Source organism: Chelon labrosus (genome assembly GCF_963514085.1).
Source record: "Chelon labrosus genome assembly, chromosome: 5".
Taxonomy (NCBI): Eukaryota; Metazoa; Chordata; class Actinopteri; order Mugiliformes; family Mugilidae; genus Chelon; species Chelon labrosus.
The window spans coordinates 3,668,762-3,693,950 of NC_140341.1; the positions used below are offsets into that span (position 1 = coordinate 3,668,762).

Below are 25,189 nucleotides of genomic sequence, written 5' to 3' on the forward strand. Positions count from 1 at the left end.
ACAGTGGCGTGGTGGTTAGCACTAAGGCCTCACAGCAAGAAGGTTCTGGGTTCTAATCACAACCATTTACAAAACTATCAGGCGTCACAATAAGTAATGTCTACGAAACTCACTTCTCTCTTTCATCACCATCACTCCATAGACTGCATACAGCGCCCAAAGGCATGGCGTGGATTATTTATAATAACTCTAGTTTTACTTGGCCTATCAACACAGTTTAAAAACTGGTTTATAGTTTGAAGTTAGCACTTTCTACACAAGTTGAAACGGAGACTCGGTGAGACTGGGTCTTGCTGCTACGCCGTCTTAAATCGATCATGTCAGAGGGTGACCCCAGTTAACCTAACAAGCATTTCTTTGGACCGAGGGAGGAAGTGAGAGCATGGAAACTATAATATTTTGCTGTTCTTCCTTTTTTTTTTCTTTCATTCTTTCATTCATCTTCTGTAACCACTTGTTCCTGTGAAGGGTAGCGGGAGGGGGGTGGGGGCTGGAGCCTATCCCAGCTGTTACTGGCCATGAGGCGGAGGTCCACCCTGGAGTCAGCTGAGCCGATTTCCTCAGGAAGATGATCCTACAGCTGTGAAATGAAACGTTGGGCTCCAAGCTAAGCTAACAAGTTGATGACTGGTGGTGGCATCTAGACTCCAGCACACACTCAGGTCAAGAAGGCTCATTAAACTCTTCCTTCTTAGATGCAGTTTATGTTTTTCACTCTTTAAGCGAACACTTCAAATCTGTGAGAAACTGCAGCAGCTGTTTGTAAAGAACCAACACAAAGTTTAATCATCTTATGAAGGAGCCGATGATCTGGTCAGTGGTCGTTTAAATGTGTGAAGCTAAATGCATCGTCCTGATAAAGAGAGAGAATCACCTGTTGGTACTTTTTACTCTTTATATTGAATTTATTTAACTTTCTATCGTTTTATTTTGTATTTGTACGGATAGTTTAATCTTTATTCCATTTGTATCACAGATATCTTTAGGATTCCCGTCTTTTCCAGTGACTGAACGATGAAACCGCGAGTTTCACTTGCAACCAGCGCAGATGTAAATAAAGACAGTTTCTGTTTATTGATGCATAAAACATCCTTCAGACAATAAACCCATTTCAAGGTACGGTCTCTGTACAACGCTTCTTACTAAGCAGATTTTTTTTTATTTATATTTATATAGAAAACGTTCAAAGGGGCCGAGCTTTAAAAAAAAAAAAAAAAAAAAAAAAAAAAAATCACACGGCGCCTTCAGATTTAATGGCAGGTACTCTGGAGGAAAAACAACCAAAAAATAAAAATTACAGCATTCCATCAACAAATATCTTCAAGCAATAAATATGCATTTATAAATAGTGTAAATTTACATCCAAATAATAAAAAAAAAAGAAACAACACAAATTAAAGTTCACTCTTTTTGTCTATGTGCAACCCTTTTTCTCTGGGACTTGGCCGTTTCGTCGACAAACCGTTTCCTCTCCCTCAAAGCAAAAAAATAAAAAATAGAAACCGATTCCAGAACAGAAAACAGGGGAAATGTTGCGTCACTCCACTTTTCACATTACAAAACAGTTTTTATCTGGTTTTACCTGACCAAAGGGGGGAGGAGGAGGAGGAAGGGGGGGCGTCTATCAATACAAAAAGACCTGCTAGGCTAGTTACTCGTCTCGCGCGGGGAGGGAAAGGGTTGGGCTGGGGGGGACGCACCAAACCGAATACAAAAGTGGAAACGAAAACAGAAAAGGATCCGAGTCAGTAGTCTTGGTGTCGCCAGTTCAAACGTAATATGTACAAAATTCATGAGTTTTCTTTTAAATGTGTGTTTTCCGTTGAAGTCCGAGCTGAGCCAGCAGTAGAACAGTCTGGTTGTGACGACGGGAGGGGCGGCCGTCCCCCTCTACAGTCCACCGGGGGGGGAGGGGGGAGGCACGCCGCTCTAGGGTGGGTAGGGGGAGGAGGGAAGAGGGGGGCGGGTTGCATAGACACACAGCTTTTCTAGCAGCTGCCTTGTGGGGGATAGCTACAGAGCGCAGTTAAGAGGACTGCCGGCTTACTTCCTGAATATTAAAAATAAGAAGAATTAAAAAGGTTTTCCGGAGAGTTTGGGGTGAAGTCCGTTGTGGTTCTCAGGAGAATGTCTGCATCAAGAGGAGGGCAGGGGGGTCGCCTGAGGAGAGAACACAAACACGACGTTGATATAAAAGTATTTTTGCTTTAAACCTGATCCTCTGTGACGCTTTGTCTCGGATACTTACGAGTGTGAACTGGTCGTAAACCTGCATGAGGTCCTCTATCTTGTACTGCTCCAGCACCACGAAGTTGTCCAGGTCGGTGCTCCCCCTACGGGCGCAGTCCTGGCAGTGCACCACGTACGTCTTCCTGCTGTTGCTCTCGCTGGTGACGAACAGCAGGTCGAACACTTCCACCTGACGACAGAGGAGAGGAGAGGGTGTTAGGGGCGGCGTGAGAGAGACGGGAGAGAGAAAGGGGTGGCAGGCGTGTTCTGGAGGACGGTGAGCTCACTTCACAGATGCTGCAGTAGTGGGCCGGCTCGTTCTGGGACCTCCCGTGCCACACCAGCTCCTTCCCTGCAGCCAGCAGCAGTTCCCGCTGCATCTGACACTGCTTCAGAGTCCGCAGCAAACAATACCTTAACGGGACAAACACAAATCCTGGTCAGTGCTATTTGACCCCCCAATCAGAGCCTAAACGTCTGAAGCTAAATGTCCCAGAGTTGGTCTCCTGTAGCTTCCTAAAGTCTGTCCTTGTCTTGTTCTGGTCGTCCAATGATCTCTTTTTATTACCACCTCACCAAACTTCCATATTCAACTATTTACTAAACACCCAGAGGAAGCTACTTCCACACAGCTGACATGTTTAGTTCTTCTTCTTTGTTTTTTTGGCAGCTTTGTCGCTAGCCAACTGGCATTGAAACACAAGAAGAAGAAGCTTGGCCGTTTAGTTTTGACTAAGGATGCACTGAAAATTTTCGGCCGAAAACCGAAATTGCTTTTTCGTTTTTTCGGCCAAAAATGTTTGGACTTTTATTGCCAAAACAACACGTGGAAGCAACAACCGCAGCAATTTTTTGAAAAAACGAAAATGCACTTTCGGGCCATTTTCGTCCAAAAATTGCTGCGGTTGTTGCTTCCACGTGTTGTTTTGGCAATAAAAGTCCGAAAATGTTTGTCCAAAAAAACGAAAATGCAACTCCGGGCCATATTCAGCAGAAAATTGTGGCGGTTGATGCTTGCATCGTCACAACATCCTGTTTCGGCCGTGTTGTTTCTGCGATAAATTTTCGACTGAAAACGGCCCGAAATTGGATTTATGGTGTTTTGGCCAAAAATTTTCGGACTTTTATTGCCGAAACAACACGTGCAAGCAACAACCGCAGCAATTTTTGAAAAAACAAAAATGCACTTTTGGCCCATATTCAGCCGAAAAATTGCCGCGGTTGATGCTTGCATCATCACAACATCCTGTTTCGGCGATACATTTTCTACTGAAAATGGGCCGAAATTGCATTTTCGGTTTTTCGGGCGAAAAATTTGGGACTTTTATCGCCAAAACAACACGTGCAAGCAACCACAGCAATTTTTGAAAAAACAAAAATGCACTTTCGGCCCATTTTCGGCCAAAAATTGCTTGCACGTGTTGTTTCGGCGATAAAAGTCTGAAAATTTTGGGCCAAAAATGCAACTTCGGGCCATATTCAGCCGAAAATTGCTGCGGTTGATGCTTGCATCATCACAACATCCTGTTTCGGCTGTGTTGTTTCAGCGATAAAGCTTCAGCTAAAAATGGGCTGAAATTGCATTTTCGTTTTTTCGGCCGAAAAATTTTGGACTTTTATTGCCGAAACAACACGTGCAAGCAACAACCGCAGCAATTTTTGGCCGAAAATGGGCCAAAGTTTTTTCGGTGCACCCCTAGTTTTGACGTGGTTTTGGTTTATGGCAGACCTAAAACAACTAACTCACATAATCTAAAGTTCTTACTTGATCATCTCAAAGAGCTTGTGGTCGGACACTTTGATGTTCCTGGCCATGTTCCACGAGAGGTGGATCATGGGAACGATGGACTTGACGCTCTGCAGTTTGTTCCACTCGTAGCGCTCCACTGCCAGCTTGTACTGATGGGCTGAGGAGAGGAACCAGAATGAAAAGGGTTTTAGATTTAAAAAGCCGTCGGACACGTTCACATGTACACCTGGGCTGACTTTTTTTTTTTTTAATTCTCACCTGTGAGGGGTCCCACGTTCCAGGCGATGTTGTTGCACCAGCCGATGGCCTGGACCCAGTGAATGGTGCCCGTGTTGAGCCACACCAAGTCTCCGGGACGCTGGATGAAGCGGTAAACAGGCACGTTGGTCTCGAACAGGTCCTCCAGGTTGGGCCACCAGGAGCCCATCAGGAAGTTGATGTTGTTCCTGAACAAATAAAGATATATAAATAAATAAATAAATGATTTAAAGGTTTGAACTCTTGAGGATTAGCTATTAAACTCGTCTGCGTTGTCGTACTTTTCACAGAAGTCGTTGATGACGCCCCAGTACGGCTCAGGCACGGCGAACCACTCACAGTCCCCGGGGCCGATGTTGATGTTGACTGAACAGAAGTTGTTGTTTTCTTGGTGACCTGCAGAGAATTAAAATAAAAAAACAGATGTCATGATTAAAAACTGAGGCAAACAAAGAGGAAATAAGAAGACTGATGTTTCCGTCCTGACCTGGTGTCCTGCTCCCTGGTACCTTCATGTACAGCTGGACGGTGTTCATGCCCAGGATGGTGTGTCCCACGTGGCTGAGCAGGTTACCGGCCGACACCACCCTCGCAAAGGCGGGCAGCTTGGCCAGCTCCTGGAGCTGCTGTTTCCACCTGGGTAGGGGGTTAACGGTTAGCCTTAAAGGAAATACTCCCGACTAAAAGTTTAAATAATAAACTGAGGGCTCACTCACTTCTTTTCATCCGAGAGGTCGATGTTGGTGCCGAACTTGATGTGTTTGAAAGGACCTTTCCTTCGCCGCAGGACACTGAGAACGAGAGAGGAACGTTTTTAAACAAGGGGAAAAAGAAAACACATTAAAACTGTAAAAGGAGAGAAGAAGAACTCTCACCTGTCTGAGGAGCCGGCGTCAGCGTCCACCTCCTTCTTCTTCTCATTCTCCTCCTGTTACAAAAGATGTGTGTTAAGCGTCGGATAAAAAGATGAAAAGATAAAAAGACCTTCTCAATTTAATTACTTTCTACATCGTATGTTACTGAAGAGATCAAAACTACGAAGGAACACGTATGGAATTATGTTCTGAACAAGAAAGTGTTAAAGAAACCAGGATGTGTTTTACACTTTAGATCAGGGGGTTTCAATCTCTCTCTTTTTTTATTTTGGCGAGCAGCTGTATCTGAGCTCATGTTCTCAGATTGCCGGTCACTGACCCGCAGAGACTCCTGGAAGGACGAGGCCTGGTACTGGGCGTATCTGATGATGGTGGTGTGGGAGCGGCTGCTCTCGCAGCGCCACATCTTCCTGCTGCCGCTGGGGTCCCAGTTCTCGTCGGTGGGCTGAGCCAGCTGGGTCCGCACCTCCACCAGGTGGTCCGGGTTGGCCTCCACCAGCGTCTTGGTGGAGAACAGGCCCAAGTCTGAGTGAGGACGATGGAAAGACAGATGAGTTTGGCATCATGTTTACATGAAGAGAGACGTCTTTATGGAGGCTTAAGTCTGATCTGATGTCAGTGAATACCAGATGAAGTTTAAAAGGAGCAGGGCAGGTTGTAGAAGGTCAGGTATATTTAACAACATGTCCTCCCAGGGTCCAAAGACATTCGTGTTAGGTTAACTGGTGATTCTAAATTTCCCCTGATGACATTTGGTATATTCTCCAGCCCCCAGCACCTCTTTACTTCTTCTATGTATTTACACATTAAAAAAAAAAGTGTTTTATTGAAACTTCAGTCTGATCTTATGTCAGAGGAGTTTGAGAATCAGAACAACAGTCAGTATTAGAGAAAGGAGCAGCGCAAAGCTTTAGCAAAATGTCAGATTATTCTTTTATCTTCTGTAACCCTTCTCTGGAGGGTCACAGTCGGGACTGGAGCCTATCCCAGCTGTCACTGGGGCGAGAGTTGGGCTCCACCCTGGACAGGTCTCCAGTCTATCACAGGGCTAACACAGAGAGACACTCACACCTACGGCCATTTTAGAATCACCAATGAACCTAACCAGCATGTTTTTGGACGGTGGGAGGAAGCTGGAGAACCTGGAGAGAACCCACGCAGACACAGAGAGAACATGCAAACTCCACACAGAAAGGAACCAGTCGGACCATGGATTAGAACCTAGAACCCTCTTGCCGTGTGGCATCAGTGCTGACCACCCAAAAATATCGATTAGAGTATTTTATTTTAGTGGTGCTACACCAGTAAGAAGGTTCTGGCTTCCAACATACAGTAACTTGTTCACTAATAAGAAAGAACAACAAAATATTAGAGTTTCCATGTTCTCGCTTCCTCCCTCAGTCCAAAGAAATGCTTGTTAGGTTAACTGGAGACTTTGTTTGCAATCTTAACCCTCTCAAGTCGACGCAGTCTCACCGAGTCTCCGTTTCAACTTGTGTAGAAAGTGTGTCCTTCAAACTATATACCAGCTTTTAAATTGTGTTGATAGGCCAAATAAAACTAGAGTTATTATAAATAATTCACGCCATGCCTTTTCCTGAATATTGTCGTCATGGGGAAAGTTGTGGGAAAGACGGCGATGAAAGAGAGAAGCCAGTTTTTAGATTTGAGAGGTTTGTGACGCCTGATAGTTTAGCAAACAGTTGTAAATAGTTGTACAAAAAATGGCCGATGCATTTCCTGCATTTTAATGTAAATGGTTGGAAATAACTTTGCTAAATTTATACATAAGTGAAATCTACAGTTAGGATTCGCATTCTAAGTTATAAAACTGGTTCGTTAAACGTGTTTGTGGTTTTCACAGTGAAGTTTTTCCTTCTCGTTCTCTGTTTTTAGTCTTGTTTAAGGTCCGATGAGTTCATACAGTAGGTCAAGATGCTTAATTAACTGTAAAGTCACACATGTGAGGTTGTGCTGAAAAGAACGACACCAAACAAGACGAGGTGAACTGTTTTTAAGATGAAATATAAAGGTAAAACCAAAAACGGACAATTATACAATAGACCTCAGAGGGTTAAAGTCTCTTTTAACATAACTTGTTCACAAATAAGCAGCTGCGTTACATAACAGGGCAGCAAGTCACTGGAACAGAGCAGATGTTTGCTGCTGGACGCCTCTGAAGGAAACACGTGCAGTAACGTCTTCCACTTGCAGGTGGTGCTGTTGTCATACGTGTCGCTTTCATCCACAAAACACACACTTCACTCATGATTTCAAGAGACACACCCACCGAGCCATGTGAGGCTGCAAAAGGCAAACATCCAGCTGCACATGCAGGACAGCTGCACGTCAGTGTGATCATCACCTAAAACCACAAGAAGAAAGAATCTGGAGGGAAAGTTACCTAGTTTGAGCGCTCCGGCCAGGCCTCTGATGACGGTGACCGGGTTGGAGGGGTTGGTGCAGAACTGGTGGAGGGGAGGGAAGAAAGCGTCCCTCTTGTTTTCTAGCTGTAAGTCAGAGAGACGAGACACGGGGGGGACAAGTGAGGATGTGGACCAGCTGGAGATTTATGGGGAGAATCAACACAACTAAGGAGGAGGGTTTGATTTGCAGCCAAGACACAGTAAGACACGGTGAACGCTTCTCCTTCTACGGCGAAGGCTGTACGCACATAAATACTGGGCGTCGGTGGGTTGAGTTTGTCCTTTGGCAGCGGAGGAGTGGGCGGGTGAGGCGGCCGCGGCGGGGGACACCTGTCCAGGAGGATGCTGCTCGTCGACAGGCCGTTCTTCCCCAGGTTCCTGCAGCAGAGAGGGAGAGAGAGGGGGAGGCGTCAGTTCATCAGCTCAGGTTAATTATACATCCACAATATAACGCAGAAAAGAAGTGCAGCTCTTATTTTGCCTCGTATCACCTCACTCCTTCCTTAAAATACTGGATTCAAACAAACACACCTAACAACAAAACAAACAGCCACACTTCTGTTTTTTACCCTTTTAGAGAACACAGTCAGAGCTGAAACGTGTCTTTAGTAACATTTTCACATCTGTTCAACATTTTTACGCCGTAACATAAATGTATTACCGTGTACACCGACCAGCCACAACATTACGACCACTGACAGGAGACGTAAACAACATTTAAACCATCTTGTGACAGTTCGGCGTTCTGCTGGGAAACTTCTGGACCTGTCATTCATTCATGTGGATGTTACTTAGACATGTAGCACCCACCTAGACCAGACCAGGCACCCCCACCCCACCTAGACCAGACCAGACACCCCCACCCCATAGCAATGACACTCCTTGATGGCAGCAGCCATCCCCAGCAGGATGCAACCACAAAAACACTTTAGGAACAACTGAAAATAAACATGAAGAACAACACAAGGTCTTGACCTGGCCTCCAAATTCACTAGATCCCAAACTGATCAAGTATCTGTGGGATGATCCACAGAGGCCCCTCCCCTCAAAGACCTAACACCACAGGACACCCTCAGAAGGCCCATGTCCCGAGAAGAAGACGTCCTGCACCATTAGGACGGCTTCAGCTACTGGGAAGTTAAAGCTGGAGGAAGTTGGCGCTTGCAGAACAGACGCTGGCATCAGAACCACCACAGCACTGAGTGTGGAAAAGTAACGTCAGCTTCCAAACCGAGTCCGAGCTGTTTTGAGGCGGTGGCGGTCTCCATTCAGCTCTACAGACGTACGGCACGGCCACTGAAGGCCACTGACGAAGGAAGAATCCCATTCAGGCGTTTGAGACCAAGAGCCAATGGACTCGGTTCAACATGTCACACACAAAAAAAGCATCAAACCAGCCTGGACTATGTCTGGAGCTCGTCAGAGAGCAGGCACACAACTGGACAAAGAACGAGCAGAAAGAGACTCCCTTTACTCCGACTTTGCAGCAAAGACAAACACACATCTCAGTTGTTCTCAAAAAGCCTTGCGTCCTGACGTTCTTTAGAAGAATCCACATGTCACACTGTTTCACACCGTCCTCTGTGATCCCTATAAACAAAGCTTCTGACGGCTAATGATTTAATTAAATTATCTGCTTGTAGTTCCTTACGGTCTTATCACGTCCCACGGCAACCAGAGCTTATGAAACATTACATCTAAACTTGTTTTTGTGAGAAACGCTGCAGAGCAGAAAACATGATTCATTGGTCAGTGGAATAGCTACTTTAATAATAATAATAATTAGGGACGTCCTGACCGGTATTGGGGCTCGACCCACGCATTTCTAAAATGATTGGATCGGTATCAGGCTTCAGCCAAGCATGATCTTTTGTAGTTAATTATTTTAGGTTTGGAATAAACCAAAACCACGTCCCTGTAGCTTCAAAACGTCTTCTTCCTCTTCACTGGCTAGTGTCAAAAATACAAGAGTCAAGGAGAAACATCTTCCAGAGAGGGTTAGGGAGTTTATGGCAGCGTTGGATGACCAGAACATTTCTGGAGTAGAGAACACAAGGTACCAGCTACCCTCTCCACACTACATTAACTTTGACTGAAAGATTTATTGGACTGAATCCAGTCCACTCTAGGAGAAGACAAGGAAGACAAGGACAGACTTTAGGAAGACACAGGAGACCAACTCTAGGAGAAGACAAGGAAGACAAGGAAAGACTTTAGGAAGCTACAGGAGACCAACTCTAGGAGAAGACAAGGACAGACTTCAGGAAGCTACAGGAGACCAACTCTAGGAGAAGACAAGGAAGACAAGGAAAGACTTTAGGAAGCTACAGGAGACCAACTCTAGGAGAAGACAAGGAAGACAAGGACAGACTTTAGGAAGCTACAGGAGACCAACTCTAGGAGAAGACAAGGAAGACAAGGAAAGACTTTAGGAAGCTACAGGAGACCAACTCTAGGACATTTAGGATCAGATCAGCTGATACTGAATATTAAAAGATGTGGGGGGATATAGATTCCCGTCTATTACACCTTTTACTGCCTCTAACTCTTTGACACAAAAACAAAAAATCCATTTTAAAGATTCTTACCTGCAAGCTTTGAGCACTTCACTGGAGCTGGGGTAGATGGAAACCGAGGACCAGGGCGCCAGACCAGCAGGAGCAGTGCGTTTATGAAAAGGCTCCACCTTCAGTGGGCTCTGGGAGTCCTCCGGCCCCTTCCCGTTGAGCGTGGGCCCCTGACTGTTGGTGTTGGACGGGCTGTTAAGGCAGGAGAGGCTGTTGGTGGTGTGAGGGTCTGCCGAGCGCGGCGAGGGCGTAGCAGTGGCTGAAAGCGGCGACGATGCCGCCACCGAGTGCTCGGAGACTGGCTTAGCAGCACCGTGTAGACCCGGGTGGACGTTGTTGATTTTCTCTGAGGAAGACCCTCCGTGGTTACTGTAATTATTGTTATCGTCATTACTGGTAGCATTGGCTTTTCCCTTTAGCAAGGCTGAGAGCTGAGGATTGTCTGAACTGAGCACGCCGGGGGTAGGAGAGCCTGGCTGAGACAGGCCGCCGGAGCCGTCCGTCACCCGCGGCTGGACGTGATTAGTCAATCCCTGCGCGGGGTTGGTGCCGGGACTGAGCGGCGTCCCTCCGGAATGCCTGACGGCGGCCTCCGGACCTGATGGCAACGCGGCAGCCGCACTGCCGCTGCCGTTCTTGCCCCCTGAAGGCGTGGTGTCTTTGGTGTGCACCCCTGAGGTAGTAGTGGAGTGGGGAGGCGAGGACAAGTGGTTGGGCGTGGTCTGGGGGGAGGTGGGGGACAAAGAGGAGGCTGAGGAAGAGGCAGTGCAGGGCCCGGAGGAATGTCCGACCTGATTCAGAATGCCAGAGGATGAGAACGAGGTCTGAGGGGAGGAAGAGAAAGGGGGTTCTCCATTAGGACCTGCCGAATGTGAACCTGGACCTTTTTGAAGCCCCTGGATGGAGAGAGAGGCACAAAGAATTAAATCCTAATAAATGGCATTAACAAATACAGAATAAAAAGATATATCATATCTATATATGGTTTCCTTCTGACTGAATGAGGCTACCTCCTCAAGAGCACTCTTGAGTTGAGTAGGTGGTCTTCAATGTGACCCAGGACTCATTGTGTGTTCACACTACCAAAGGAAGGAGGTCAAATGTGTCCCAGACCACCTGAGCTGCCCACTTGTGGTTGGATTACTGAACCCTGGCCTGTGAAACATCAAAGAAGGCCCTGGCATACCTGAGTGGTAGTGTTGCGTTGTTGGCTCCTCCATGTCTCGTCTGCATGACTGGGACTACTGGTAGTGCTGCTGGTGCTGGGGTGACTGGCGGCGGTGCAGTTGTGAGGTAGAGAGTTCTGCTGCGGGTAAGGCACGTTTCCGTTGCTCGCGCCACCACCTCCGAGTCCCAGGGTGTGATTTTTGTCCAGGTGTCCCAGCGGCCCCGCTGAGGGACTCGAGGAACAGGATCCGTTGGCCGTGGGCTGGGGGACACACGGGGGCCGGATGGCTGTGTGATTGAGGGGGGAGTTGCGGGAGAGGCCTGCGTGGTGATGGTGGGGGGGCTCAGCCAAAGGACCGTTGTGAAGGCTAGGCCGCGGCTGGCCACCAGCGGCCGCCTTCTGCCTCATCTGACCAATGAGAAAGAGGAACAAGGTTCAAACCAAACACTGACCGAAGCTGTTTACACCACAAACCCCTCCATGTCTGAATAACTCCATGTGTACCTGCTGCTGATGCTGCTGCATGAGAGAGAACTGGTTCTCCAGCTGCTCCAACATCTGCAGCTGAGGGGGCTTGAGGTTGGCTCGGTTGGTCCGCAGGGAATCCAGTTGCTGTACGTTTCAGAAGAAAAACATAAATATTACATTAGAAAAGAGGATTTATACAAGGAGCCAGTCATGTTCATCTAAAAAGATTGACTTGAAAAGCATAAAAAAGTCAACACCTGGATTTAACTAAGCAAACAGGTACAAGCCTCCTATTGTATAATTACTGCATGGGTGATTATCTTTCAGCTGGCAACAAGTTATTTAAGCCCAACTGATGCAATGAGTAGCTTCTCATTTCTTCAACAACCATGTCTAAAGACACATCCTGTGGTCGTGGAAAAGATGTTAGTCTGTTTGAGAAGGGTCAAATCATTGGCATGCATCAAGCAGAGAAAACATCTAAGGAGACTGTAGAAACTACTAAAACTGGGTTAAGAACTGTCCAACGCATTATTAAAAACTGGAAGGATAGTGGAGAACCATCGTCTTAGAGGTAGAAATGTGGTCGGAAAACACCAGTAGAACTCAGGGCTATGTTTAATAATGAAATTAAGAGCATTTCCACATGTACAATGTGAAGGGAAGTCAAGGGATTGGGACTGAACAGCTGTGTAGCCTTAAGAAAACCACTAATCAGTGAGACTAACTGGAAAAAAAGGCTTCAATTTGCTAGGGATCATAAAGATTGGACTCTGGAGCAATGGAAGAAGGTCATGTGGTCTGATGAGTCCAGATTTACCCTGTTCCAGAGTGATGGGGGCATCAGGGTAAGAAGAGAGGCAGATGAAGTGATGCAGCCATCATGCCTAGTGTCTACTGTACAAGCCTGTGGGGGCAGTGCTATGATCTGGGGTTGCTGCAGTTGCTCAGGTCTAGGTTCAGCAACATTATGTGTCCAAAGAATGAGGTCAGCTGACTACCTGAATATACTGAATGACCAGGGTATTCCATCAATGGATCATATTCCAAGATGACAATGTCAGGATTCATGGGGCTCAGATTGTGAAAGAGTGGTTCAGGGAGCATGAGACATCATGTTCACACATGGATTGGCCACCACAGAGTCCAGACCTTAACCCCATTGAGAATCTTTGGGATGTGCTGGAGAAGGCTTTGAGCAGCGGTCAGACTCTCCCATCATCAATACAAGATCTTGGTGAAAAATGAATGCAACACTGGATGGAAATAAATCTGGTGACATTGGAGAAGATAATAGACGGAGAATGTGTGCTGTAATCAAAGCTAAAGGAGGTCCAACCAAATATTAGAGTGTGTGGCAGTGTATACATATTTTCCTACCTGAAGCTTCTGTGGTGTTAGGTACCAGCTGGGGATTTGCTGCTGATTGGGGCATGAGTCTGCAGCACCCTGCAAATGCGACAAAAATAAATGAATAAATAAATAAAAGGTGTTTCATGAGTGACGTTTTAGCTTTTTTGTCCACCAGAAATAGAAACGGTATTGTCCTCCCTGCTGTACCTTAGCTGGGCTGGCAGTGCGTTTCCTCTTGGCAGGACTGGCCTGTGGGTCTGAGTGATTGCTGGCAGACTGGCTGCCTTCCCCCTTACAGGCCTAGAAGATCGGCACAGAGACACAACTTATGACCACACGCTGCACTAACAACGGCAGCGCCAACCGCGCCGCCTCTTTAGAGTAAACAGTGTTTTAAAATCACAGCCGTAAATCCACAACAACACTGAAGGTCATGCTGAGTATCACACATCTACATGCACAACGGGTTGAGCATTAAAACGATGGAATGATCTGGATATGAAAATATATTGTGAGAGGCTGATTAAGGTCTGAGCATTCACACTGGGATTAAAAAAATAAGGCTGCATTAACAGAGGATTGTTTGGACTAAAGACCAGGGTTCATTTTGTTAACGAAAACGGTGACGAACATTTTTTCCGGGGCTAAGACGAGACGTTGACGAGCTACAACTAATATCTGACAATAAAAACTAGGATGAAATGTTAATGAGACGAGACGAGCATTTGTTTGATTTGATAAGATGTTATCTGAATAACAATGCAATTGGATAAGGAGCGTTAGCCTATCTGATCTCAGTTAGCATTAGCCTAGCTTAACTAGCTAGCTGTTCCAAGCCACGCGACCGTCAATGAGGAGGAAGAATCCGACATTTGAGGCAGAGCTTTACTAGTTACATGAAGTTATTGCCTGCTGACGTTTTACTGACACATGTTTAAACAATGGACAGTCGAGTAGCTAATGGATTAGCATTTAGCAAAAACTGTCCATAAATGTAGTTTCCTGGAATGACTCTGTCCAAATATAAAGTAATATATTAAACCATCCAAGCTGCAAGCCTGAAACGTATTTAAAGTTTAAGGTTTTAAATGTTATTTAGCTTCTAAACGTGTTCACCCTTATTGGTTATCTCAGGACACATGTGTTCAGATGTCGTACTGGCTTATTTATTGCACTTTAATTTGAAGTTTCACAAAATAAATGTTAGATTTTGTCGGAATATGAAATAGCTGCCAACGTTACTGCTGTTAGTTGCAGTTTGACTCAATACAATAATTAAAAGTTGACAGAAATGCGACAACTTTTCGTTGACTGACGCAAATTTTTGAGACGTTTTTATCTTTCATTTTGGTCTGAAAAATAAGATTAAATTTAAGAACAATCAGTTTAAACTGCTGCTGAAGCGTCCACAAAATTAATTAGATAAGTCGCAGCATCAATGATAAATCAATCACGCATCAAACTTAGAAACATGTGTCTGTGTTTGTTGACGGCGGAGATGAAGGGGGAGGAAAATAGAAGTTGTTTGATTTTAATAATCCACTTATTATTAAATCTAATGTTTATAGTTAAGACTGGTTTAATTTTTTTTAAAAGAGGACGTGACAAGTAAAAAGGAAACTTGCAGACATGCATTCATTCTTGATTATACTGCATCCGTTAAACATGCATTTTTCTCGGTTTGCCAAGTACATAGCAACGACTGCACGACGGGATTTGTGCATCGTTGCAAAGACATTCAGAGCAGTGGGACATAGGATTATTAAGCATTGCTACAGTAAACTCACTTACACTCGTCATTTAACAAGAGAGGCTCTATGAGGGGCGACTACACTGGAGAATTAGATTACTGCAAATGGGCCTCACTCCAATTCCTTCAGACTGTATGCCCGTTTATCTGTAGCTACAGAAGTCCACGCTGGCCGGGAATGCAAATCTCGTAAACATCAATACGTTATAATGTGGAGAGAAGCAGCTAAAAGAATGGGAGTGAGGCTACAGCTTAAACAGCCCTCGTGAATGTGACGTTTAAGTAGTTTCCAAGAGGCTGGAGTCTCTTGTAAGAGCTGGATCTCACCTGCTGTGCCTGTGCAGTGTTCAAGGCCCCCTGCCTGGACGTGAGCTCAGCAGGAATGGGCAGGCTCCATGCCTCCTCAATACTAGGAAGCATTTTACTCTTATTCTGCAGACTACCTGGCTGTAGGTTACACAACTGAGCCTAGGAGAAATTGTGTAAGACACAAACTTTAGTGCTGAACTTGGATTTAACAAGAAAGGCACTACAAAGACTACTGCTTACTTATACTGTAGGTGGTGGTGCGACCATAAATAAGAGAATAAAAACAAATGTTCAATGCCATGAAGGTATGCTTTACGAGTAACTGAGGGGGAGAAATAAAACAACACACCAATATGAATTATTATTCATATCTCTGTGGTCAGAAATTAAAAATGACAAAAGCACAATCTGCATTTTTTCTTTAAAAAGCCGATTGCTTTGGCAATGCTTGGCAATAAACACAGCACTTTAATGCACACACACCAAAAATACTCCACAACATCTAACCAAAAAAAAAAGGGGGCTTGGGGGGTTGTAGACGTGTAAACGGCAGCCTCACCTGCAGAAGTTTGATGCGTTGCGTGAGTGCGGCGGTGTTGAGGCAGGCCTTGCTGCGCGTAGCGTTGATGTAGCACTTGATGGCGTCGTGCGGCTGGCCGCAGGACTCGTAGAGCGTCCCCAGGTCCATCCAGGCGGCGGCGTGGCTGTGGTCCAGCTGAACGGCGCAGATGTAGGCCTGCAGCGCATCCATAGGCTGGTTCTGCTGCTGGTAGAGAACCCTGGAGGACGAGGCAAAGAGAAGGACGCGGTTCATCGTTCAGCCGACTTCAAGGATTTTCTGGTCCTCGTCTTCCCGAGCTGTCCTCGTGTCACTCATTCTCAGAGGACGTAACCCAATCTTCATACGTCTAACTATAGATCTCATCTCACTGTCCTATATGAGTCTTTATTCTATGCCCTCTGTCGCAGTGCAGCGGCTGTATCTCCATTAGAGCACAAAGCATCCTTAAATAAATGTTATTCCTCCCCCTACTAACTTAAACATGGCAACCTCTCTGTAATATTTTACATAATAACTCTTTATTCTCACCCTATGGAGCACCAGGTGTCAGCGCTGGCCTCCGACTTATCAATGGACTGACGGTAAGAGATGAAGGCATCCTGCACCTTCCCAATACTGGAGTAGCACCTGGAGGACACAAGAACAGAGACATGATTAAAATAAAATAATGTGACGGTACTGTACATGTTTTTTATATCCCTGATCACACAAACAACAATTTTGCCCTATAAGTGCTTCCACATATCCACATACTGCAGCCTAAGCAGTGGCATATAGGCTTGTTATACTCTGACAAGCTAATAACATTACTGTTGTGCAGGCTAAGCTAATAGCATACATCTCAAATAGCACTATAATACAGAAGTTCAATGTAAAAATGTGACACACACTATGTTTAGCTTCCTAGCCTCCTAGCTAACAGTAGCTCTTCCTAGTTTGCTAGCCTACCAGCTAATAGTAGCTCTTTCTAGCTTGCTAGCTTTCCAGCTAATAGTAGCTCTTTCTAGCTTCCAAGCCTTCCAGCCAATAGTAGCTCTTCCTAACTTAATGGCCTTCCAGCTAACTGTAGCTCATACTAGCCTATTAGCCTCCCAGCTAATAGGAGCTCTTCCTAGCCTCCCAGCTAATAGTAGCTCTTCCTAACTTGTTAGCCTCTCTGCTAATAGTAGCTCATCCTAGCTTATTAGCCTCCCATCTTGTAGTGGCTCTTCCTAGCTTCCAAGCCTTCTAGCCAATAGTAGCTCTTCCTAGCCTCCCAGCTAATAGTAGCTCTTCCTAACTTGTTAGCCTCTCTGCTAATAGTAGCCCTTACTAGCTTCCATGCCTCCCAGCTAATAGTAGCTCTTCCCAGCTCCCTAGCATCTCAGCTAACAGTAGCTCATCCTAGCTTATTAGCCTCCCAGCTAATAGTAGCTCTTCCTGTTTCCACTTTTAATGACAGATACAGACTACCGCCACCTGCTAATATGATGAATTATTTCCTCTAAGGTATAGAACGCACGTAGCAGCTGGTTGTTGGCTGTAGTCTTTGCGGTGTATTCAAGCAAAACTTTGCAGTCACATTTGTTGAAGCCTATCCGACCATCACAAAAGCACATGCAGCCAGGATTGTCAGTGTACACAGGCAGATAGCTTCTCTGCCAAACCAACAGTCTAATCTTGAAACGGGATAACGTGTCAGACTCTGACAGGTTAGAGGCAAAGCCCTGCAACGTACGCCCAGCGATCACAGCCTCCTGTTTGTCTTACCTGCCGAGAAAGTACCAGGACTGGCCAGAGTTTGGGTCTGCTTCTAAAGACTTCTGCAGACACTGGATGGCATAGCTGTCCTTGGTGCCTTTGTCCCCGAGCTGCTCCACCGTGTGATGCATCCAGCCTGCGGAAGGAGCGCAGCAGCAATAACCAGAGTTAGTCCTTTAACATGCAAAGCAAACATCTGTTCTTGCATGCAGCTGCAGAATAAGAACGGCAATACCTGCGGGAAAATGCAAACGGATCAGATTTAAACTAAATGCTTTTTCTCCTAAAAGACCTCTAGCCAAAGAGCAGGAGGTGGTAATTCTTCACGCGTTTCAAAATGTCTCACATGAACCGGCTTTCACAAACATCTCCTCCCTGCTTTCCGACCGGTTCACACACACTCGCGCCGAGCGGTGACGGGCAATTTCCAACAAATGCAGTGTCTCTGGCGAGCAATCACGGACCACCCCTGGTTCTTATACACCTGTGGCAAGCTGCACGGGTCGCCATGACAACCCCAGTAGGAAAAGACTGGGAATAGCTTTTACAACCGGGTGAATGAGTGGAGAAGGGAGGGAGGGAGACGGGGAGGGAGAGAGACGGGGAGGGAGGGAGGGGTGCGAGCTGTCTGCACAGTGGAGGAGAAGAAAACAGAAATCTCCGCGTTTGCAGCGAGACGTGCACAAAGAAGAAGAAGTGTTAATCCTACAGCTGCCACCGCGCTTTCAGGGCCGCGAACTTAATGTGCGGCAAAGGCTTTCGTTATTAAATTTCCGCGAGAAGCATTTTCTCATCTCTTTCTTCAAGCCGTTCTGCGGCTCCACCTGTCGCTTGTGAATCAACGCAAACAGCGTCGTCTTGTCTTATGAGCTAAAATGATCTGAAAACGTCAAACCAACCGGCGCAGATGTGAAGCTAGCTGGTACCAAGATGTGACCAAGCCAGACCAGAACCAGGCTGGCTGTCTGTCTGACCCGGGTCTCAACTTTACCAAAGTATCCGGTTACAGACGGATAATAGGAGCAAAAACAGACACCGTGATTTCATTTATTTCCTCCTCGCTGCCTCTGAGCCACATCGATCGGATTCCTAGCGAACGAGTCGAGCTTCTTTTTTTTTTTTTCTCTTGAATCAACATCGGCGCGAAACCTACTCAACTTGAAATACGTCTAACGGCACCGCGCCGAACTGACAGACACACGCCGCCGCTGTGACTGCAGAGAGCTCACAAACAACATCGTTTTGCAACTGAACGTTAGACGGTGCACATTTAAACCTTTCGTTGGGGGGAAGGGAGCAAGAGGAAACAATGCTCTGCTGCAGGACACACGCTCCAATTTAAATAAAATAAGTAGAACGCAGCAGAAACCTAGTTTATATGGCATGGGAACCACTTAAAATGAAACAAAGCACGATTGGCTTGGCACAAACAGCACAGTTGAGTCAGAACGCACTCGGTTACAGTTTATAGACGAGAACATACACAAGCAGGAGACACTCACCAAGTTGTTGCAGAGTTGTTGCCTTCACCTGTGCAGGAAGATTTTCCGTCTGCAGCAGACTTTCATACGCCTCTTTCGCTGCCTTGTATTTCTTCTACGGGAGAGGAAGACAGAGAGAGACAGAGAGACAGAGGGGAGAAGAGACGGGGAGGTTGTTTAAGCCAGACAGGACGGCCGGAGTTTTATGGTTCTATCTGGACGGACACAAAGAGTCTAAAGACCTCCTCACACTTGTAATGACCAGCCAGACGCACACACACACACACACACAAACAGAGACAGACACACACATACGGGGGAGGGTCAGTGGAAGAGGACAGGCCAGACTCAACACGTCTGGCAGCTCTAAGTGTGCGTCTGCACTTAACTGCGGCGCATGCTTTGTGTTTTAAAGAAACCCGAGCTTTAAGGTTTGAGCAGAACCCGCAGTTTGTTTTAACTCGGCGACCCTGCTGACCCCGGGACCTGGCCCGATACGTAGAGGTGCACATGGGCTGAATGCTGAATGGCGGCTTATCAGCTCAAACACTGTGTTCCTAGACGCACCCCCCGACCCCCCTCCGATCTCCACCGCCCACGAGTCTGCACGTACACCTACACACACACACGCGGTCTGGTGCTGGACTCTTCCTGTCTGCACGCAATAAAGACACCTCAGGGTAAACAATGACACTGTGGGAACGTAAATGAGAGACGCTCTTAGAGGTTCCTTCCTGTTCCCTCGGACTAATGATCAAGCTACGACCCGGCCAGGCGACAAACACAGATATGGCAGAATATCTGAACAGCTGTTTGACTCCCATGTTCAGTTGGAAGCACCGTTAGGATTCACCGAAACTCTGCTGGAACAGATCTGTCATTTCAGCTTCTTTACGTTCAGATTTTCTTTTACCGGTGTGCCATGGCGCTTTAATTATTAGCACGATCATGCACGGTGAAAACGTACACACAATCAGGCATAACATTATGACCACCAACAGGAGAAGTGAATAACATTGAGCATCTTGTGACAATCCAGTGTTCTGCTGGGAAACTTCTGGACCTGGCATTCATTCATTGGTGTGGATGTTACTTAGACATGTAGCACCCACCTAGACCAGACCAGGCACCCCCACCCCACCTAGACCAGACCAGACACCCCCACCCCATAGCAATGACACTCCTTGATGGCAGCAGCCATCCCCAGCAGGATGCAGCCACAAAAACACTTTAAGAACTAAAAAAAAACATGAAGAACAGCACAAGGTGTTGACCTGGCCTCCAAATTCACTAGATCCCAAACTGATCAAGTATCTGTGGGATGATCCACAGAGGAACCTCCCCCCACTAACAACATCCTGTTGCCAGACACCACGGGACATCCTCAGAAGGCCCATGTCTATTCTCTGATGAGACCTGCACAATATTACGCCTGATTTTGCGTCTACACTTCTTCAAATATAATAAAAGCGGTGTCCTAACTACAATCAAGAGTGCCCGACTACTTGTTGCTAGGTCAACACTAAGAGGGAACAGCCCATGTGCGTGTGTGCAAAGATAAATTAGCGCTCTACGCTTATTTACTTAGCTTCCTCTAACTCGCAAACCGCAGCACCTTTGGATATTTTAAAGATATGAACCTTGAGAAAGCTGACGCCTGTTTGCTCGGCGGCATTCAAAGCGAACCCAGGACGTTTGGGAAACTTTACACGACGGAACATTGAATGGAAACAACAACAAACGATCCTAAATGAGGAGTTATTTCTTACCTGGATCTCATACAAATGAGCGATGTGGAACTGAACTGTGGGAAAAAGAAAAAAGCAGAAGAACAAAAAAAAATTAGTGGGTTTAACGTTCAAGGAATCTGGGACAACACATCATCACCCTTATGGACCTCAGTGGGTACAGACTGCCAGCAGTATGGGGCACAGATGGGAGGGGAGGGGGGGAGCAGGACGCGTTCCCCGAGTGTACATGTAATCTGAAATCACAGTCTGTATGTGCAATGTGCTTCCAAGCTCTTCCAGCTCTCTCTCTCTCTGCCTCTTTCTCCTTGTGCTGTCTCCTAGGCAACGCCAGTCTTAGGCAGAGTCAGCAGGGAAACGGCAGCAGAGAGAGGAAAGAAATAATAATTTCCTCTCCCAGATCTAGAAATATTCCTGTTGGCCTTTCAGCGTGTGCTATATACCGCTGACAAGGTGATATATATCAAATCCAATACTATGTTACACAGGAGCAGCAGCATGCGGCCGCTGCTAACATAAAGGCTCTGATCATTTTTAGCAACACTACTTACTTTCAGCTTTGGACAAAGTGCAGAGATTGGAGTCGATCAAAGCCAGCTGAAAATGCTGCAGAGAAAAAAAGAATAGAGAAGGCGGTTTATTATTAGGAATACAAAACATTTAAATAATAGATATCTAACTAGTTCCTGCGGTAGTTCTCCAGAAAACCAAAGTACTGGATTGCTTGTGGGCCTTTAAGGAAGTCTTTTCTTCCTCCTCCTCCTCCTCCTCCGTCCAATCTGCCGTGCTGAAAGCCACAGCAGATTCACAGCAACCCAGGACTGAACCCGGCTGACCGTAACATGAGAGGACACTGATAGCTGGAGGGGGGCTGAACCACAGAGACTCTTATGTCTGGATCACTTATCTCTCTCTCTCTCTCTCTCTCTCTCTAACCTTCCCCTCTCTGCCCCCTGCCCCGACCGGACCGGAAAACGAAAAAGACACCGATATCCAGCGGTGTTAGCGGCGTCCCAATCCATCATCTCAACTCACGGTTGCAGGATAAAGCAGATGTCTGTGGAGGCTTACGCTGGGGTTGTCGAGGCGTGGCACGTTACTTCCAAATGTCTCCGTCCAGGGTCACTGAACAGATTAACCCGTGTCACACAGAGGGTTTCTCTTCTGGCTCCTCTTAACACCCCAAGGGCTCCACTGCAACTCAAATGCACCCTTGAGATGTTAAAATGTTGGTAAGCCGCCACTACTTTGACCTTATACTTTATTAAAGTCGTAAATGTGCAATCCCAGCAGGGTGCCTGGTCCTGCAGAGCTCCAACTCACGTGCATGCATAGGTGGCTTCAAGGTGACGGGGGCATCGCAGTCACAGGGCTGCACCGTGACCCGATGCAGCGGCGGCATTATTTATCTGGGTCAGTAAAAAAACTCACCGAGAACAAACCTCCTGCTCGCGACAATTTAGCACACAGTTACGGAACAGGCTGTACCGCCGGAGCGCTCTGGACGTGATGGATTTCTTAGAAGAAACAAGATCTTAAAAGGCAAATATAAACTAAAAAAAAAAAAAAAAAGAAAGAACCGGCTGTGAGGAGGAGCCCGTAGCCTCGCAGCAGCTGCACAAGGCGCTCCGTGTCAGACAGATAAAAATCAAGAGGCGTCCAGCTGGATTTTTTTATTTATTTTTTCCTCCTCCCAGGGCCGGTGGGAGCTTCGCACACTTCCACGTGTGCACAAGCAGAGCTGAGAGGCACAAAGCATCGCGGCCACATGCCTGGACGTCACAGAAACACAAAGCGTTTTACCTGGATGGCTTCCTCTCCTCCTGAGACCCCTCAGCATCCTCCTGCAGCCCTCAGCCTCTCCTACTCTTCTCCTTTCACACTTGCTCTACCACCGGGGAGATAATGCAGCAGGATTGGCAGCTTGGCATTCCACCTCCCTTCCCATGTCTCGCTTTCCTCACTCTCTCTCTCTCTCTCTTTCTTTCTGTGCTATCTTTCTTCTTCACCTCCTCCTCCTCCTCCTCTCTGTCGCTCTCCCCCTCCTTCCCTTCCCTCTATCCTGGTGTCACTGATTACTATTCAGCAGACGGCTGCAGTGGAGGGTGCAGAAAGATGACACACAATACCTCAAAGCTGGTTACAGGCACACCAGCCTCTACCCGTCGTCTTCCCCCTCCTCCTCCTCCTCCTCCTCCTCCTCCTCCCTCGGTTCAAAGCTCTTCTCTGCGGCTCCACGGAGACAGCCGACTCGTCGCCTCAATTTGCACGAGCGCACCGTCGCAATCTCCTTTCCTCTCCTCTCATTGGGCGAATTAGCAGCCACTAATGGAATGAAAGTCTGTCTGTCCGTGTTTACAGTGGAATATGAGTTACGTGCAGTTATGAGCAGCGACTGGCTCCAAATCAGATTCTCAGAAACTGCAGGCTTCCCTTGATCACTTTATGCCTCTCAACTTCCACCCACTAAAGGAAACGCTCAGATGAAATATGAACATCTCGTAAAAACTCTGCATTCCCTTCCTCCCCGCTGCGCTCATTGACCGCGCTAAACGGCCCTTTTCTATCAATTTCCTGTTCTCCTTTCTCCCTCGTCTACCTTTATTTAATCTCTGCTCCTCTGAATGAGCGCCCAACCCTCCCCGGTAGATAACTGGGGCAATCCTCTGTGTGTGTGTGTGATTTGGTCGGTGGGGTTGTGTGTGGAGCTGGCAGCGATCCAGGGCTGAGAGGGAGGGGTGCATCCAAGACAGGAGTGAGGACGTGCAGCACGTGCAGCCCACCGAGTTCAATACTGTAGCATCAACACACGGGCAGGCACACCGGATGTGAAGCACACCACGCGCCATACGGTCTCAGGTCTAGTTGTAGAAGTCAAAATACTGTGAATAATTTTAACTACAACCAATCAGCCGTCACATTATGAGCACCTGATAGTGACGGATCAGGACACAGACTCCTCTAGACCTCTGAAAGAAGCAGCAGATCATTTAAATCCCAATAGTTGACAAGCGGAGGCCTCCATGGAGTCCAGAACTAGATGCTGGATCAGATCGAGATCTGATTTTACAGCTACAAACAAAACCACTATACAGAATCCATGGAGTCCACTCAGGTAAAGGCTGCACCCAAGAAGAGAGAGTTTCCAGAGTTTCCTGGAGACTCTGGAAACTTCCAGAGAGGGTTAGGGAGTTTATGGCAGCGTTGGATGACCAGAACATTTCTGGAGTAGAGAACACAAGGTACCAGCTACCCTCTCCACACTACATTAACTTTGACAGAAAGATTTATTGGACTGAATCCAGTCCACTCTAGGAGGCAACTCTCAGTCGACTTTAGGAAGCTACTGGAGAGGATATTTTCAGATCAGATCAGGACTCGGATCATGGGCATAGAAAACCTTGATCAGGACATCCCAAGTTTCCACTGAAGGGTGGACATGGCCTGCAGCAATGCTTAGGTAGGTGCTACGTCTCAAAGCAACATCCACATGAACGACGGGACACAAAGAGCATGGTGCAATCAGGTGCAATGTGTTCCCCAGCCCATAAACATGATATAATACTATTCTTCTCCTCATCGATCTGCAGCTACTCAGGCCCATATGAAACAAACTGTGTTCCACTGAATGTTCTGACTCCTTTCTATCAGAACCAGCAGTTACTATAACTCTAATTGGAGCTACAGCAGCTCGTCTGTTGGATCAGGTCGGACTTCTCAACCCCACGTTCCGGTACTGACCACTGCAGACCAGGAACACCCCACAAGAGCTGAACTCCTTCCACTCGAACATTTTTCCAGCCTCTAACCTCAACTTCCAGGAGAAAATAGTCACTTGCTGGTGCTCACATCCCACCTACTGTGATGATATGACAGATGTAATAATATAATTAGACATGTTAACTTCACCTGTTAATGGTCATAATATAACGGCTGATTGGTGTGAGCCAGAGCTGCTGATTCAACCATAAGTGTTTAAAGTTAATAACACACTCTTGTAAAGAAACGTGAGAATGACACAACACCCAGGTTTCCTCTATTAACCTCACAGCTCCGGCGCCGTGTCAAGATATATGATAAAACGCTGCTATGACAGAACGTCTGGAGCGGAACAAAGCTCAGGATCAGGTAGCAGCTTATCCCTTGAATAGATGCAGCGTTCTCAGACAATAATAGGTCCATAGGTTCTAGTCAGAAAGCTGCCGTCTGGGCGTCCGTGGCTCCGAGGTGTCAGAAGACGGCAGACAGCCGAGACAGACGATCCACCGGCCTTTGTTATTCTAGAGGACGAGTGAGGTCCCGTCCATTTAGGCAGTGAGGAGCCTTCCCTTCCATGACTGCACATCGGGATTAGAATACGGTTTGGGAATGAATGGAAAATGACACCATGGGTTGATGTTCTTATCGGAATGAAGGAAGCTGCCAACCACTCAGGTCCAAACACATATTTCTGGTGTTCTGTTTTAGATGTACATGGAGAAATAAAGATGTATGCTTCATAACTG

The 25,189-nt window shown here is 46.7% G+C and overlaps 1 protein-coding gene across 1 annotated transcript in view; it reads right to left on the minus strand.

Moving 5' to 3' along the window:
• Positions 1–1,124: 1,124 nt before the first annotated feature.
• The window catches only part of kdm6a (lysine (K)-specific demethylase 6A), a 39,851-nt gene continuing 15,786 nt past the window's right edge, over positions 1,125–25,189 (minus strand). The window contains exons 7-30 of the mRNA XM_084545074.1: positions 21,236–21,290; positions 20,706–20,740; positions 18,958–19,051; positions 17,465–17,591; positions 16,244–16,342; positions 15,713–15,932; positions 15,172–15,312; positions 13,302–13,394; positions 13,122–13,190; positions 11,778–11,885; positions 11,292–11,681; positions 10,127–11,001; positions 7,787–7,916; positions 7,517–7,622; positions 5,432–5,637; positions 5,113–5,165; positions 4,954–5,028; positions 4,725–4,873; positions 4,519–4,633; positions 4,238–4,425; positions 3,995–4,136; positions 2,517–2,643; positions 2,249–2,419; positions 1,125–2,160 (exon numbers count right to left, since the gene is read on the minus strand). Coding sequence (XP_084401200.1) covers positions 2,137–2,160; positions 2,249–2,419; positions 2,517–2,643; positions 3,995–4,136; positions 4,238–4,425; positions 4,519–4,633; positions 4,725–4,873; positions 4,954–5,028; positions 5,113–5,165; positions 5,432–5,637; positions 7,517–7,622; positions 7,787–7,916; positions 10,127–11,001; positions 11,292–11,681; positions 11,778–11,885; positions 13,122–13,190; positions 13,302–13,394; positions 15,172–15,312; positions 15,713–15,932; positions 16,244–16,342; positions 17,465–17,591; positions 18,958–19,051; positions 20,706–20,740; positions 21,236–21,290 — 3,792 coding nt within the window. The 3' untranslated portion in view covers positions 1,125–2,136. The remainder of the gene's footprint in view (positions 2,161–2,248; positions 2,420–2,516; positions 2,644–3,994; positions 4,137–4,237; positions 4,426–4,518; positions 4,634–4,724; positions 4,874–4,953; positions 5,029–5,112; positions 5,166–5,431; positions 5,638–7,516; positions 7,623–7,786; positions 7,917–10,126; positions 11,002–11,291; positions 11,682–11,777; positions 11,886–13,121; positions 13,191–13,301; positions 13,395–15,171; positions 15,313–15,712; positions 15,933–16,243; positions 16,343–17,464; positions 17,592–18,957; positions 19,052–20,705; positions 20,741–21,235; positions 21,291–25,189) is intronic.